Below are 15,837 nucleotides of genomic sequence, written 5' to 3'. Positions count from 1 at the left end.
CGACCCCCCACAAACCGCCTCGGGACGAGGTTCTGTCCCGCCCGTGGACCACGGTGTCCACGTGGGGCTTGTGCCACGGTCCCCTCCCATGAAGACACGCGGAGGGTCCCGTCTGCGGGGCGTGAGGGCAGCGGTCCCGGAGGGCCAGACCCCGGCCGCGGAGAGCTGCCCGGGAGGGAGGGGGCAGGGGGAGGAGACGAGGGGAGAGCGGAGGGGGCCCGGAAGGGGGAAGGGGGGAGGGGAACGGGGAGGGGAGCGGCGGGCGGGGGGTGGGGAGGGGAGGGGAGAGGAGAAGACGAGGAGGGGGAGGGGCGGGGAGCGGCGGGGGGGGAGGGGCGGGGAGCGGCGGGCGGGGCCGGGCTGCGGGGAGCGGCGGGCTGGGGCGGGCTCGGGGCGGTCTCCGCGCTCCGTCCGCCCCCTCGCGCCCGCGCCGCGCTCGCTCAGCTCCCGCCCGCCTGTGCCGCCTGTGCGGCCGCCGCGAGCCAAGTTTGCGCGGACCCCGTCCCGAGCCCGCCGCGGCCATGGACGCGCCCGCCCTGCTGCTGGCCCCGCTCCTGCTCCTCTGCGCGCAGCTGCTCCGCGGCACCAGGTGAGCGGGCGGGGTCCGCGCGGCGCGGGGTCGGGGGCGGTGGGGGGCCGGCGTCGGCCCGAGAGAGCGGCTGGGAGAGCGGCCGGCGCGAGCCCCGGGCCCCGGACCCCAAGTCTGGGAGCCCCGCGTCCTCCCTCCCCGGGGTCTCGCCCCGCGGGCCCCTTGTTGGACTCGCCCCGACGCTGCCCTTGGGCTCGGGACGCTGCGACCCCCGCGCTGGCCGCCGCCGCCCGGTGCTGTCCGCCGTCCTGGTGCTGAACCCGGGCGGGACAAGAGCGTCGTAGGCTCCCGGGTTCCCTGGCTCCGTGGCGCGCGTGGAGGGTCCCGGGTCCGCGGCACTCGCGGGTCCCTGCCCGGCCGGTGCCTTGAGGAAAGGAAAGACCCTAGAACTCGGTGCGGGGAGGCTGCTCCCTTTGCCGGGGGAGCCGTTCCCCGTTCCCCGTTCCCCGAATGAGCTTCCCCAGCCGGCGGGTCTGGGACGGACGGAGGAGGCTGTGTCGCTGTGGAGGGTGGGCCCGGCCTCCAGGGTCTCCTTTCAGAGCCCGTTTCAAATGGCGTGGACAGAACTCCTGAGTGTGTGCAGGTGGACGGCGGCCAGGTACCCCTGGCCACAGAAAAGAGATGGTGGATTTCTTAACTGTTTTGGGAGGGGCTCCCCAGAGAAGGAAGAGGCTTAGAAGGAGGCCCCCCAGGGCTGGAGCCCCCTCTGGCCTACAGTCCCTCCACCCCCTCCTCTCTGGGGGTCTGAAATGGGTTCCACAGCCACCCAGGCCACTTGGCCCCACCACTGGGCCTGGCTGCCTTCCCTAGGAGTCACGAGAGGACATTTAGGGGCGTTTTTGAAAATCACCTCAGTGCAAAGACTGCAGAAGAAACAGCAAGAAGCTGTCCCCCAGCGCTCGGGATCTCAGAGACCGTGAAGATGTAGACATAGAGGTGGCTGACCGCAGTAGAGGTGGCAGCACCCAACACGGGGCGGCGTGTCAGAATTTTCCTGTTGGAGGTGTGGGGGACAGAGCCCAGAAGGCCTGGGTCCAGCAGCAGCCGTGTGCCCATCAGGAGACCGCAGGGTCGGCGCTGCCTCTGGATCTAAGCAGCCCCTGTCCTGGGAAGAGCTTTGTTTTTCCATCAATCCCAGTGGGCCTTTCTCTCCTTGTCCTTACCCTCCTTCAAGGTGAGAGGAAGGACAAAGCCTTGGGCACAGTTGTAGATGCAGTGCTGGAGACATGCGGCCAGCTGCCAGCCCAGGCCCACAGCCACTTAGCCGAGAGGCTGAAATCTAGACGGCTCTGAAACCCCAAAGTTTTAGCCCAAGTTTGGCACCAGAACTCAGTTGGCGGCAAGTCCCGTCCTGCACGGACACGAGACTTTTCTCATCTTTGTTAATCCTACCTCTGGACCTATTTATATACACTTCGTGCCGGGAAATTCTCCAGGCTTGCCCCCAGCCCCAGCCTCTGTGTCCACCACTTCCCTTTTCTAGTATCTGAAGATCCTTCATCCTAGCCTGCATCTGGTTCCTGGACTGTTGGGGAAGGGGTTCTGTGGCTGTTTTCCCGGGCAGGAGAGCTGGAAGGCCACAGCCCAGCCAGGAGTGGGGGCCTCTGGGCCTGCAGTCACTCCCATCCCTGGAAGAGGGGTGCCGTTGGGGAGCACACCTTGCCTGGTGAGAGGTGCACTGCCTTGCTGAGTTCCCCTCTAGCTCTCTGGTTAAAAATAGTGACCACCTGGCTGCACGCTGCAGCCTCTCCTTTGAGGTCATTCTGTCCACACACATGTGCTGGGCTCAACCTCCTGCTCTTGGCGTCTAGGGGCAGGCCTGGAGGGTGGAAGCACCTGCCAGCTCAGCCCTAGGGGCCACCTTCAGACTTAGCGGGGTGCTGTCCATGAAGAGCCTCTCCTCCCATCCATGTCTGTGCCCCTTCGCTCCAGAAACCAGGACAGTCGCCCCCCCTTCCCTCAGTCTCAGGGTCCTTGTCCTGGAGCTGTATTGGATGTCAGTGGGACCCATTCTGGCCATTACCCCAGGTCCCCATCGCAGCAGCTCCTCATGGGAAAGGCTGGGTGGGATAGGAAAGGAGTGTGGCGGCCGTGGGTCGGCCCGAAGTGTGAAGACCCATGCACGCGGCAGGCACTGAGCTTGCCGACTGTGTGCCCGCGTGGGTGGCCCTCCCGGGCTGCCGGCACCTCCGTCTCCCTGGAGAAGCTGTGCTGCGGCTCCTACCGTGCCAGCTCGCGGTGCGCTGGTGGCGGTGCTCCTCTTTGCCTTGGTAACTGCAATGCTAGGAGGCTTGTGCTGCTCTAAAAGCAGAGCTGTGGGATATGTGGGCTGGGTGTGCGCCGTGGAGGAGCCTGGAGGGGGAGGATCCCAGCTACACCTACCCTCCCTGTCTGTCCCCAGGGCACAGACAAGTCACAGGGATGGGTTTGTTTTTCAGTGGGGCCAGGGGGGCAGGAGGCCAGGTGACCCAGGGAGAGCAACCCCAGGGGGAAGCTGCCATGTCTTCATGGCGCCCACTCTGCCCCCTGAGTTTGGAGTCCTAAATCCGAGTGTAGACTTGGAGCCTGGTGTATGGCCCTGAGCCTCTCTGTCCATCCACCCAAAGGAAACCCCAAGCTCAGGCCACCACTGGGCCCCAGGGCCACCAGGTAAGGCAGCAGCCCTCGCCCGAGATCTCCATGACGTACCAGAGTCAGGACGTCCCCACCTGTGTCGAACTCCCCTGGTGCAGGCTGTGTCCCCGCAGCCCCCGCTAGCTCTGCCTGCCCTGTACATCCTGACCTGAGGAAGTGGGGGGCCCTCCAGACCCCAGAGTCTGGCATGAAGCACATGCCCCCGCACGCTGGCCCTTCCCATCTGTTCACAGTGGGAAAACGACCGGCCGCTCTCCTAGGTGAGAAATGGCGTGGGGGTGGGAGCCTGCTTCCTTCTCGCCCCCAGGAGATGACAAAGGTGCCTCCAGGTGAGCTTCGTGGCAGGGGCTGCTCCTGGTCTTGCCTTCATGCCCCCTACACGTGCCACCACCCTGAGATGGGCAAGAGACGTGGCCCAGGAAGGACGGTGTCTCCTGTGGCCTCATTCCAGGCAGGCTAGATGGCAGCTGGGCTGGTCCAAAAATAAAGCCTCACTCAGATCCCTTTGCGTCTGACCTTCAGGGTGACTTCCATTTGCATTTTTAATTGGCCAGGACTTAATTTGATTCCATCTTATCCTTTGTTACCAAAGTGCTTGCCCCTCCTTAGCCCTGCGCCGGGCCACTCTGGGGGCCAGTGGGTGCGGGGTTGTGGGTCCGGATGTATAGCAACCCTGGACGCTGCCTTCAGGTATCTCCTCCTGCCAGAGTTGGGCCACCACGGTCGCCCAGGACAGATTGGGGGTGGCAAAATCTCGTTAGCTAAGGAATGTTTGGTTCAAAGTCAAAATCTTTGACAGGTCAGTATGTAAAACAAGAAGAAAAGCGGTTTGGAAGGAAAGGGAGAGGGCCTGAGCCCCCACCTGCTGCTGCCTCCCAAACCCCGGTGGTCTTCGGGGGCCCCAGGACGCACCTGAGGATAAAGTGTGTGGAGCAGGGTTGAGGCTGGACATAGGGAGAGGCAGGGAGAGTGTCTGCCTCCCTGCGTCCTTCCCAGTGTTTCTCTGCAACTGTGGGTTTAAGATTTGGAGCTGCCCGTGCAGCTGCCCGGCAGGACTTAGCCTGAAGCACCAGACCCAGACCCACTTGCCTCTCCCTTGGGAAGCCAAGACCGAGAGGGCTGGAGCTGGAGAGGCAGGCGGGTGGAGGGGGCTGCAGGCGGGTGGAGGGGGCTGCAGGCGGGTGGAGGGGGCTGCAGGCGGGTGGAGTGGGCTGCAGGTTGAGCCGTGTGGGGCGCTGGGGGGCTGAGGCGAGTGGAGTGGCTGCAGGTGAGCGTGTGGGGCGCTGGGAGGGGCTGCAGGCGAGTGGAGTGGGCTGCAGGTGAGCCGTGTGGGGCGCTGGGAGGGGCTGCAGGCGAGTGGAGTGGGCTGCAGGTGAGCCGTGTGGGGCGCTGGGAGGGGCTGCAGGCGAGTGGAGTGGGCTGCAGGTGAGCGTGTGGGGTGCTGGGAGGGGCTGCAGGCGAGTGGGGGGCCGGTGAGCCGTGTGGGGGGCTGGGGAGGCAGGCGAGTGGAGGGGGCTGCAGGTGAGCCGTGTGGGGCGCTGGGAGGGTGCAGACGAGTGGAGTGGGCGCAGGTGAGCGTGTGGGGGCTGGGAGGGGCTGCAGGCGAGTGGAGTGGGCTGCAGGTGAGCCGTGGGGGGCGTGGGAGGGGCTGCAGACGAGTGGAGTGGGCTGCAGGTGAGCCGTGGGGGGCGCTGGGAGGGGCTGCAGACGAGTGGAGTGGGCTGCAGGTGAGCCGTGTGGGGCGCTGGGAGGGGCTGCAGACGAGTGGAGTGGGCTGCAGGTGAGCCGTGTGGGGCGCTGGGAGGCTGCAGACGAGTGGAGTGGCTGCAGGTGAGCCGTGTGGGGCGCTGGAGGGGGGCTGCAGAGTGGAGTGGGCTGCAGGTGAGCCGTGTGGGGCGCTGGGAGGGGCTGCAGGCGAGTGGAGTGGGCTGCAGGTGAGCCGTGTGGGGCGCTGGGAGGGGCTGCAGGCGAGTGGAGTGGGCTGCAGGTGAGCCGTGTGGGGCGCTGGGAGGGGCTGCAGACGAGTGGAGTGGGCTGCAGGTGAGCCGTGTGGGGTGCTGGGAGGGGGCTGCACGGGGTGGGGCTGGTGGCCCGGCCTCAGCTTGACTGTGCCAGACAGGCAGCGTGGAGGGGTGCCTCAGCCCAGGTCGCAGTCTCTGAGGGAGCAGAAGGCCAACGACTGTGGCCCGCACTGTGAGGAGGGGAGGGGCGGTCAGCTGGGTCCTGGGGAACCAGGCGTGGAGGAGGCCTGGGACTGTGCTCTTCTCTTGGTGGCCTGTGGCGTGGCCCAGCATACGGCACCCGCTCAAGGCTGTGTCTGAACTGGGTTAAATCTGTCTCTAGGCTTGTTGAGGCGGAGGCTGCTGACTCAGGCCCTGACCCCTCATCTCTTTGGGAGGGCTTGGGCCAGGCTCAGGGGCCTGGTGACCTGGAGGCCATGTCTGAAGCCGCTCCGCCACCCCCTTGGATAGAAATGATTCCAAGAATACAGGGAGGTTAATCGCAAGGCCCCACCCCTGGGACCTATCCCCGCCCTGTGTGCAGGAGGACGGGTGTGACAATCACCAGGAATTGGACGGCTTGAAACAACGGACTCTTATTCTCTCACAGCTCGGGAGGCCAGGAGCCTGAAATCAAGGTGTGGGTGGGGCTGGTTCCCCTGGAGGCTCTGAGGGAATCTCTGTCCCCAGCCTGTCTCCAGCTCCGGTGGTGGCTGGAAACCCTGGCCTCCCTTGGCCTGTGGATACCTCACCCCAATCTCTGCCTGTACTGTCACCAGCTTCTTCCCTCTTCTCTTCTAAGGACATCAGGCCTTGGGTTTAGGGCCCACCCAATCCAGTATGGCCTCATCTTAACTAATTACCTCTGCAAAGACCTTATTCCCAAATAAGCTCACATTCTGAGGCTCTGGGTGGATATGCATTTTGCGGACACTGTTCAACCCAGTGCAGGTGAGCAGATGGGGGCCGGGGGTGCTGGGGTGCTCCGGGCTCTGGCAGCATGGGGGGTATAGGCAGGAGACGCCTCCCTCAAGCCTGAGTGCCCCCATGGCCCTGCTGGCTGCCCCAAGCTGCTCCGAGGTCGAGTTAAACCCCAGAAACACATGGCCATTTGGGGACCTGGGCCTTACCCTGGGCCTTCCTAGGAGGAGACAGAGAATAGGAGGCTGTGGGTCTGGGTTTTGGGGCCCTGTCCTCTTCCTGTCCCTGCATCTTGCCTCCTCCTCACATTCCTCTTCTCCAAACCATCTGATGGGGGAAGCTTCGCCCTCAGAAGCCGACAGGGAGACCTCTTCGGTGAGGGGCCCTGGGGTGGAGACCCCGAGGCCAGCCTCTGTGGGCTGGTTTAGGAGGGAGGCTGTTAGCTTGGGAGCTTGGCCCACACTGGTGGGCTCTGTCCGACCCAGGGCCACCTCCTTCAAAGCCAGGAGAACAGAGTGGGCACTGAGGTCAGAGGAAGCCAGGTCAAGGCCGGTGGAAGAGGATGAGAACCTCCCGGGATTCCCTGTGTCCAGCCGGCGCCTCGGGGACTGGCCAGGCCCCTGCCTGCAAGGGCTCCCACAGTGGCCCCCCACACCCTGGCCCAGGTGCCCAGAACAGTGCTGCATTCCCAGGAAGGGACCCAGGCGCAGTGGAATCAAATTAAGCCCTGGCCTGTCTGACCAGTGGCCTTGCATCCCCAGAGCAATGAATGACATTGGCGACTACGTGGGCTCCAACCTGGAGATCTCCTGGCTCCCCAACCTGGATGGGCTGATAGCCGGCTATGCCCGCAACTTTCGGCCTGGCATCGGAGGTGAGGGGCGGCCCAGGCCCGGCAGGCAGGACCACTGGGACCTGGGCTAGGCCGTGGCTGTGTGGCCCACCGGGCTAGGGGCTAGGCTCTGGGCAGGGAAGCCTGGCTCTCCCCTGGGGGCTCCATCAGAGCCAGGCTCCCACAGAGACAGCCAGGGAGGTACAACGTCTCGGGCCATGACGGCTGACTGCCTGTGACTGGGACCCTGGCAGGATCCCACCCTGGCTCCCGCACTGGGCTGGCCTCAGCCCTTCTTAGTTCTTCTCCTTCCTCGCAGGGCCTCCCGTGAATGTGGCCCTCGCTCTGGAGGTGGCCAGCATCGACCACATCTCAGAGGCCAACATGGTAGGTGCCACAAGCCTCTGCCTTAGGCATGGTGGGTGCCCACAGCCTCTGCCCTGGGCTGCATGCCCCTGGGGGTGGAGCGAGGCTGACCCCGGCTCCTGTGCCGCCTCCACAGGAGTACACCATGACGGTGTTCCTGCACCAGAGCTGGCGGGACAGCAGGCTCTCCTACAACCACACCAATGAGACCCTGGGCCTGGACAGCCGCTTCGTGGACAAGCTCTGGCTGCCCGACACCTTCATCGTGAACGCCAAGTCGGCCTGGTTCCATGACGTGACAGTGGAGAACAAGCTCATCCGGCTGCAGCCTGACGGCGTGATCCTGTACAGCATCCGGTGAGCGGGCCGCCCACCGGGGCCCTGGGGGAGAGCCTGCCCGGGCCCAGTGTCGGCGCCTGGACGCTCCAAGGCTTGGAAAAGCTCGAGCGGTTCCTGCTGCCGGGAGCTGGGGGGGCAGAAGCTGCGCAGTTATTTATATCCCCGCAGCTGCTGGGGAAACATCCGCGCTCCAAGGTCGCCGACAGGAAGCTGGCAGATGTGGCTTTTTGGCCAACACAGTGCCTTTTGGTTTTTAAAATGGGGTGGAATAAAATTAACCTTTGTAAAGTGAACAATGCAGTGGCATTTGGCAGATTCGCCCTGTTGTGCAACCCCATCTCTGACTGGTCCAAAACATTTCAGGACCCCAAAGGGAGACCCAGCCACTGAGTAGGTGCGCTCCACTCCGCCCTCCCTGGAGCCCCAGCAGCCACCGTTTGCTTTCTGTCTCTGTGGATCTGGCCAGAGACAGAAACATTTCACCGAAAGGGAATGACACACTGTGTGTGGGACCGTTTATGACTCCGGCTTCATACTCAGCACCATGTCCTCAGGGTTCACCCCGGCTGAAGCTGGAGTCAGGGGCGCCCTCTTCTTCACGGCCGGGCAGTGGCCCATGGCAGGGACGTACTGCACCTGCCTTCCATCCATCTGCCGAGGGGCGCCTGGGTGGCTTCCTGCATTGGTGAATGTGAAAACACTGCTGTGAATGTGTGTGCGCACGTTCATTTGAAAGCCTGTTTTCAGACACATGCCTCTCAAAAATGGAATTAGCTCGAAACACTTAAAAAAATCAAGAGGCATGTGGTCAGGCGCAGTGGCTCATACCTGTGATCCCAGCAGTTTGGGAGACTGAGATGGGTGGATCACAAGGTCAAGAGATCAAGACTACCCTGGCCAACATGGTGAAAACCCATCTCTATTAAAAATACAAAATATGGCCGGGCGCGGTGGCTCAAGCCTGTTATCCCAGCACTTTGGGAGGCCGAGATGGGCGGATCACGAGGTCAGGAGATCGAGACCATCCTGGCTAACATGGTGAAACCCCGTCTCTACTAAAAAAATACAAAAAACTAGCCGGGCGAGGTGGCAGGCGCCTGTAGTCCCAGCTACTCGGGAGCTGAGGCAGGAGAATGGCGTAAACCCGGGAGGCGGAGCTTGCAGTGAGCTGAGATCCGGCCACTGCACTCCAGCCCGGGCGACAGAGCGAGACTCCGTCTCAAAAAAAAAAAAAAAAAAAAAAAAAACAAAATATTAGCTGGGTGTGGTGGTGGGTGTCTGTAGTCCCAGCTACTTGGCAGGCTGAGGCAGGAGAATCACTTGAACCCAGGAGGCGGAGGTTGCAGTGAGCCGAGATTGCACAACTGTACTCCAGCCTGGTGACAGAGTGAGACTCTGTCTCAAAAAAAAAAAAAACAATCAGGAGGCAGCCGGGTGCAGTGGCTCACGCTTGTAATCCCAACACTTTTTGGAGGCTGAGGTGAGTGGATTACTTCAGGCTGGGAGTTTGAGACCAGCCTGGGCAACACAGGGAGATTCTGCCTCTACAAAAATAATAAAAACTATTAGCTGGGCTTGGTGGTGCACACCTGTGGTCTCAGCTACTTGGGAGGCTGAGGTGGGAGGATCACATGAGCCCAGGGGGTTGAGGCTGCAGTGAATCAAGATTGCACCACTGCACTCCAGCTTGGGTGACAGAGTGAGACCCTGTCTTATAAACAAACAAAAAATCAGGATATTTTACATAGGAATTCAAATATCTGACCTCTCCTAGAAAATCAAGCGCATGGCAACTCTGGGCCTATGCCTGTGTGTTCCCCAGCCATCGCTCAGGCCAGGGCCTGGGTGCTCAGGCTGCCCCCTGCCCCGTAGGCCCCCAGCCTAGTGAAACAGTCAAGCGTTTTGAAGAGAGTGAACGAAATCCAGTTCTTGATAGCCCTAAATGAAGACCTGCAAATGGCCATGAGGTTGAGCAGTTTTCAGGTTTACCTGGATTCTGGGCAACTAACAAACAGCCTGAGAAGTATCTCGGGCTCCAGGCAGCCCCTGGTACTCAGGGGGCATCTCTACAGGGGAACTGCCAGGCTTCTGGGAGGGCTGGCCTCGCCCCCAAGGCCTCACAGCCATGCTTGTCTTGGCAGAATCACCTCCACTGTGGCCTGCGACATGGACTTGGCCAAATACCCCATGGACGAGCAGGAGTGCATGCTGGAGCTGGAGAGCTGTGAGTGGGCACGCAAGGCGGGCAGGGGCTTCTCGCGAGGGCCACGCTGGCTTCTCCAGCAGTGGATGGGGGTTCAGACTGTCAGCTTAGGGCCTGGACAAGGCTGGCCTGGCGCAGGGTGCAGGAAAGCACCAAACCAGCTTCTGCATGAGCAAGAAGCCTGGGCGGGAGAAGGGGCCGGAAGGCCTGCAGCAGTCTGGCCTGTGGGTCCGTGCACGCCTGAGGAGCCGGGCCGTGGAGCCCAGACATGACACGGATTGGTAGCGTGAAGCCAGTGCTGCAGCCCCGTGTGTCACCTGACGATGGTGACCCCATCTGTGTCCCTTCCACCTGCCCAGAGGAGCCCGACGTGGTCCCAGAGCTGAAGGCCTCCTCGCTCCTGGCTGGGGTCCTGCTCGGTCCCCATCATGATGGTGTCAGCTCCCTGCAGGCTTCCTCTGTGGACAGAGTGCTCCTGCCAGGGCTCCCGGGGCAGGGCCAGGCTCTGCCGCCCACCTGTGTGCTTTTCCTGCAGACGGTTACTCATCGGAGGACATTGTCTACTACTGGTCAGAGAGCCAGGAGCATATCCACGGTCTGGACAAGCTGCAGCTGGCACAGTTCACTATCACCAGCTACCGCTTCACCACGGAGCTGATGAACTTCAAGTCCGGTAACGTGTGCCCGCCGCCCCTTCCGCGTGTGCCCGCCGCCCCTTCCGCGCACGCCCGCCTGTGGTTTTCATGCTATTTCGCCAAGCCATGCGCAGGCTCCCTGGGCCCCTGGGGATGCAGCTGGGACGCTCCTGCCTTAGGAACTTGCTCATTGGCACCAGCTACACCCACACCAGGGCCGCCAGGCCTGCCATCGTGTGGACGTGGGTCAGCCCTTCCCATCTCACTCCTTGGTCCTTTCTCTTCCCAGCACTCCAGGTTTACTGGAAACCTGAGGGTGTGGGGAGCTCTCTTAGCCCCAGGTCTGCAGGGCTCAGGGGCCAAGCCTTCCTTGTCTACTTTGTCTCCCAGCCCTACTTTCCCACCCCTAAGCCCCCCGTCCCCGGTCATCCAGAGCAGGTGAGCCCAGTGCCGGCTCCTTCCAGAGCCTGGCTGTGCCCGCAGGAGTGTTAGGAGAGAAAGGAGTGAGCCCTCTCCATTGGCTGCGAGGGTCCCTCAGGGCCAGTCCAGCAAACGTGAGGCCAGCAGCAACCTCAGCCTCTCTCCTTCTCCTCTGGGTTACACTGCTCAGGACCAGCCTGTCCTGTGGCCAGACCGAGGGCCGGAGACCCCCAGACATTTCAGGCCATGTGGTTGGTGGGGAGGGCAGGGGTCTAAGTCTCTCTTCTGAGCCCTGCTGTGGGCCCCGTAGCTGCCAAGCCCTGCCGCCCCTGAGTCCCACGTGTGGGCTGGGCTGGGCAGGGACGGGGGCGCTGACGGTGGCTGTCCCGGCAGCCGGCCGGTTCCCGCGGCTCAGCCTGCACTTCCACCTGCGGAGGAACCGCGGCGTGTACATCATCCAGTCCTACATGCCCTCCGTCCTGCTGGTCGCCATGTCCTGGGTCTCCTTCTGGATTAGCCAGGCGGCGGTGCCCGCCAGGGTGTCTCTAGGTACGGGGCTGATGCTCCGCAGGGGCTGGAAGGTCCGTCCTGGGGAGCAGGACTTCTCACCCCTCAGCTGGGGGCCCAGCACTGGCCTCCGGACCATGCCAGCTGTCCTGGGGCAATGGCCGACCGGGCCAGGCCGGGTCAGGGGAGCAGGACCTGCTCCCTGGGGTGGGCATGGGGGTGGGGGGCAGTGGACCCTTATCCGTGGGTCACAGACACCAAGGCTGGGGGTGGGACGGCATGAGGGCAGGGCTACAATGATGGTACCACCTGTGCCCGGCAGGCATCACCACGGTGCTGACGATGACCACGCTCATGGTCAGTGCCCGCTCCTCCCTGCCACGGGCCTCGGCCATCAAGGCACTGGATGTCTACTTCTGGATCTGCTACGTCTTCGTGTTTGCTGCCCTGGTGGAGTACGCCTTCGCGCACTTCAACGCCGACTACAGGAAGAAGCAGAAGGCCAAGGTCAAGGTCTCCAGGCCGAGGGCAGAGGTGAGGGCCTGGGACTGAACCAGGGATAGCACTGCTGGGGGCCCCCACGAAGACCCCTCAGCTGCTCCAGCCCACTGTGGGTCCCAGCTGTGCTCCCTGAGCGTGGGGGGCTGGAGCTGCTGGCCCAGGCGGGGCCCTGCATGGGAGCACCTGTGGTCCAGGGCCCTGGGAGCTGCACCCCAGTGCTCAGCCCTGTCTCCCCCACTGGCCCCGTGCAGATGGACGTGAGGAACGCCATCGTCCTCTTCTCCCTCTCTGCTGCCGGCGTCACGCAGGAACTGGCCATCTCCCGCCGGCAGCGCCGCGTCCCGGGGAACCTGATGGGCTCCTACAGGTCGGTGCGGGTGGAGACGGGGGAGATGAAGAAGGAGGGGGCAGCCCGCTCGGGAGGCCAGGGGGGCATCCGCGCCCGGCTCAGGCCCATCGACGCAGACACCATTGACATGTACGCCCGCGCTGTGTTCCCTGCGGCATTTGCGGCCGTCAATGTCATCTACTGGGCGGCGTACGCCATGTGAGCGCGGGAACTCACGCCACCCTCGCTTGTTCTGGCGCCCGGCGGTGGCTGCCCAGAAACTTCCTGGGAGAAAGAGCCCTCGGTCCACCTTCCCTCTCTGCGTGTTTCAAAGTGGGATGACAGTCGGCCACAGAAAACCAGAGGAAGCCTCGGCCTCCCTGAGCTCTGACCTCACCCGAAAGGCCAGCCTGGGGCTCTCCAGTAGGCAGCGCGGGACCCGCACAGATGAAGGAGCAGAGGGTCTGACCGAGAGACTGAGCCAGGCTGGGGTCTGGGCCCTTGAGGGAGCCGCGGAATTTTAGGCTCCGAAAGTGATGGTGGTTTCTAGGTCTCTGCTCTGTGGGATGGGGATCGGAGCGTGGGAGGAGGTGGGAGCGGACATCCATCTGGTGAACAGCGAAGGCGTTTGTGAAGTCTCTCTGGCCCCAGCATGAAATAAAGCCTTGCCTGGGGGCCGCTTCATTCTCTCGCTGTGCCGCGCTTCACTCCTGGGGTGCCTAGAGCCCACTCTAGCTGCCCGGAACACCCTTCTCCAGCTGCAGACTTCCGGGCGGTGTTTGGGTGGAGCTGATTGTGGAAGCCCAGAGAACACTGAGGGTTGAACACACGCCTTGCCCAGGGAAACAGTGGGTTGAGGTCCCGGGAAGGAGGTTGTGTTTGTCAGCAGGGCAGGCTTCGAGGGAAGGGCTTCAGGAAGTGAGGAACCAGTTTTTGTGATGCTGGCTTCAGGCACTAGGTCTCTTCATCTATGTCCCTGTGCTGTGATGAGGCCATTTTCTCCAGGGGCATGAGGCACGAGCCTGCACCACAGTGTCGGGGGGTGAGCTCAGGGTCGCTGGTCCCAAAGCCGGGAGCTTTTGAGGTGCCTTCCTGAGATCCTGGGGCTCAACACCAGACTTGGGGACAGAGACTCAGGGACACGGGCTCAGGGACTGGATCCCAGATGAGCCATGTCTGGGGTACTGAGGGAGGGCCGAGATACCGAGGCCTAGAGGGGGCTAGAGGAGCTGCCACTCCATTGGTCCCTGAGGCCTTTGGACCAGTGGATGTCCAGGGCTAGGTGCCACCATGGTCCCTTCTTGGATGTGAGGATAGACATTCGGAGGCCACCGAGGCCCCACAAACACCACAGCCCTTTCCCACCTGCTGCCACTGCCATGGACATGGGGTGAGCACACTGCAGCCCAAGGAGCCCCCGGCCATCAGAGCAGCTGACAGGCAGCTCTTAATGAGGGGTCCAGGTTTTCCAGGGCACTGGGTCATTACTTGTGGAAGAATCTGAAGGGAGCAGTTGGAACAACTGCTGGGGCTCTGCCATCCGCTGCAGGACCCAGGCGTCCGGGGTTCTGCCATCTGCTGTGGGACCCAGGTGTCCAGAGCCATCACACGGCAGCTCGCAAGGTGGCAGAGTTGGCCAGGTCAGTGCCCTGTGGAATCAGGGTGGCAGCTAGGCCTGGGTGGTCCCCATCTCCATACCACTGGGGACCCGGAGGTGACTGTGTGAGTCACCTGTCCTTAGCAAGGCCTGCGGCAGCCCTGGCAAGCTGAGCAAGCAGCAAGATCAAGTCACCAATGGGGCCCAGGCATTGCATCCGGGGACTGACCCAGGCCGAGCTGCTTCCCTCAGGGCCAGGCTGTGCCCCAGAGCAGATGAGGGCATTGCCCACCACTGCCCAGACCATGCCCCATGCACCACCTCTGTCACCTGCTGGAAGGTCCCCCCACGCTACTTCCTAATGACCGCTCCTCATTTCCAGGCTGCCCTTTAGCGCCCGTGCTCTGCAGGATAAGGCTGTGAGGCTTGGCAGCGTCGTTCTGCGGGTGGGACAGGCTGGGGATAGAGGGGATGGGACAGACCAGGCTCTGGTGTGGCCACAAGCGGCACACAGAACAGAAGTGAGCTTTGGGGCAAACAGAGAGCAGGTGGCCGGGCAGCAGCAGAACTGGATCTGGGTCAGCTGGGGCTTTGGGCCACCTCCTGACACCAGGGTGAGGTGGCTGAGCCTGCCAGCTCCCTGTCCAAGGACGGAGATATCCCTGCAGGGCCGGCTTTACCGTCCTGCCTCCTGCCCTCTGCTCCCTGGGCCTCCCTGCAGGGTTACCGCTCCCTTCTCCCTGGAGCCCACGTTGCTCTGGGGATAGGAGCCCAGGCTGTAGATGGCACACACTATAGCTATGGGATGATGCCCACCACCACTGCCCACCCCAGGCTCCCAGGCTCCCGCCTCCAGGGCGGGCCTTCCACCCAGGGCAGCCAGGGAGGGTTGGCTCCAACTCCTGGGCCTTTGGGGGAAGGGTGGGTTGGTTCAAGATTCTGGGAACTATTTGGGGGCATCCCCTGGACCTGGAGGCTGTTGAGCCACCCCCCACACCCCTCTCTGCTGCGAGGACCCGGCCCCCATCTCTGCCTTGTCCTCCTTGCGGCCGCAGGCTGCCCTCTTTCCCGGGCTTGTACCCACCAGGAGCTATTTAAAGCCAGCCTTTGCAACTGCCTCGGGCACCCACGCAGCCAGGCCCGCCTGGGCAGCAGCCGTGCCTGATTCTGCAACCAGCAATCACTCCCCCCAGCAGGCTGCTGTTTCTGCCCACATATTTACAGGGCCAGGAAGGACGGGAGGGCGCATGCTTTCAAACGCGACTTCTATTCCGGTAGTGAGGGCAGGAGCAGATGAAGGCGGGGGCGGGTCAGAGTTTGCAGCTGAGAGGAACCTGTTTGGGGAGGGGATGCCAGTGTTGCCTGTGACAGGGGGCACCTGGGGCAGAGGCTGGTGGGCAGAGAGGCTGCCAGGGCTCCATACACCCCCATCTCAGCAGGGGCAAGTCTTTGGGGGCTGGTGGCTTCCTGGTCTCCGTGGAAGCTGGACTGTGTACCATGAGCAGTGACCCCTGAGTGCCCCTGAGAGCTGGGCCCGCTCTTCCCCGAGGCTGGAGGCCTCAGGTGGAGTGAAAGGGGACAGGACATCGGGGACAGCGTCCAGCTTCTCTGTCCCGTGGCAGGCGTGGGGCAGGCATCGGCTGTTACCCTGCCCCTCCCCTCCAGCGAGGCAGGCGGGTGCACAGGCCAAGTGGAGCTTACACCTGGGGGCGTCCTCCTGTGGGTTCCCCTACAAACAGAGACTGAAACAAGGACTTGGGTGCTGGAAGTTTATTTGGGGCTGGGGGTATCCGCTGCCTAAAAAAAGTACCACAAACCAGGTACCTTAAAATGACAGAAATCTGTTCTTTCCTGGAGACGAACGTCCAAAATCAAGATGCTGCAGGGCCGGTTCCCTCTGGAGGCTCCAGGGAGGAACCCCCCGGCCTCCCTCCTGCTTCTGGAGTTGCCGGGAACCTCTGGCCC

General features: G+C 63.0%; 1 protein-coding gene across 4 annotated transcripts; it reads left to right on the top strand.

Annotated features, from left to right (window-relative positions):
* Window positions 1-401: 401 nt before the first annotated feature.
* On the top strand, window positions 402-12,964 carry GABRD (gamma-aminobutyric acid type A receptor subunit delta). Of its 4 annotated transcripts, none has more exons than XM_033228681.1 (9): window positions 402-589; window positions 6,906-7,018; window positions 7,296-7,363; window positions 7,479-7,699; window positions 9,823-9,905; window positions 10,420-10,557; window positions 11,333-11,488; window positions 11,769-11,980; window positions 12,199-12,964. In XM_033228681.1, exons 1-9 carry the CDS (start codon window positions 522-524, stop codon window positions 12,496-12,498), a joined length of 1,359 nt encoding a protein of 452 aa, XP_033084572.1. In that variant the 5' UTR covers window positions 402-521; the 3' UTR covers window positions 12,499-12,964. The 4 variants fall into 4 exon arrangements, with proteins under 4 accessions (XP_033084572.1, XP_033084576.1, XP_033084573.1 ...); XM_033228682.1 differs by lacking the exon at window positions 402-589 and adding an exon at window positions 598-2,255; XM_033228684.1 differs by lacking the exon at window positions 402-589 and adding an exon at window positions 5,298-6,174.
* Window positions 12,965-15,837: the final 2,873 nt, after the last annotated feature.

The sequence above is a fragment of the Trachypithecus francoisi genome, unplaced genomic scaffold (genome assembly GCF_009764315.1).
Source record: "Trachypithecus francoisi isolate TF-2019V2 unplaced genomic scaffold, Tfra_2.0 Lachesis_group12, whole genome shotgun sequence".
NCBI lineage: Eukaryota > Metazoa > Chordata > Mammalia > Primates > Cercopithecidae > Trachypithecus > Trachypithecus francoisi.
The sequence above is the reverse complement of the archived record's forward strand: the minus strand, read 5'-3'. Positions and strand labels throughout refer to the sequence as shown.

Excerpts from the sequence above, each read along its gene's own strand:
- GABRD (XM_033228681.1), top strand. The coding sequence starts at position 522 with ATGGACGCGCCCGCCCTGCTGCTGGCCCCGCTCCTGCTCCTCTGCGCG. Across the intron at positions 7,364-7,478 it reads ACATCTCAGAGGCCAACATG|GAGTACACCATGACGGTGTT; the intron begins GTAGGTGCCACA and ends CCGCCTCCACAG. Across the intron at positions 9,906-10,419 it reads CATGCTGGAGCTGGAGAGCT|ACGGTTACTCATCGGAGGAC; the intron begins GTGAGTGGGCAC and ends CTTTTCCTGCAG.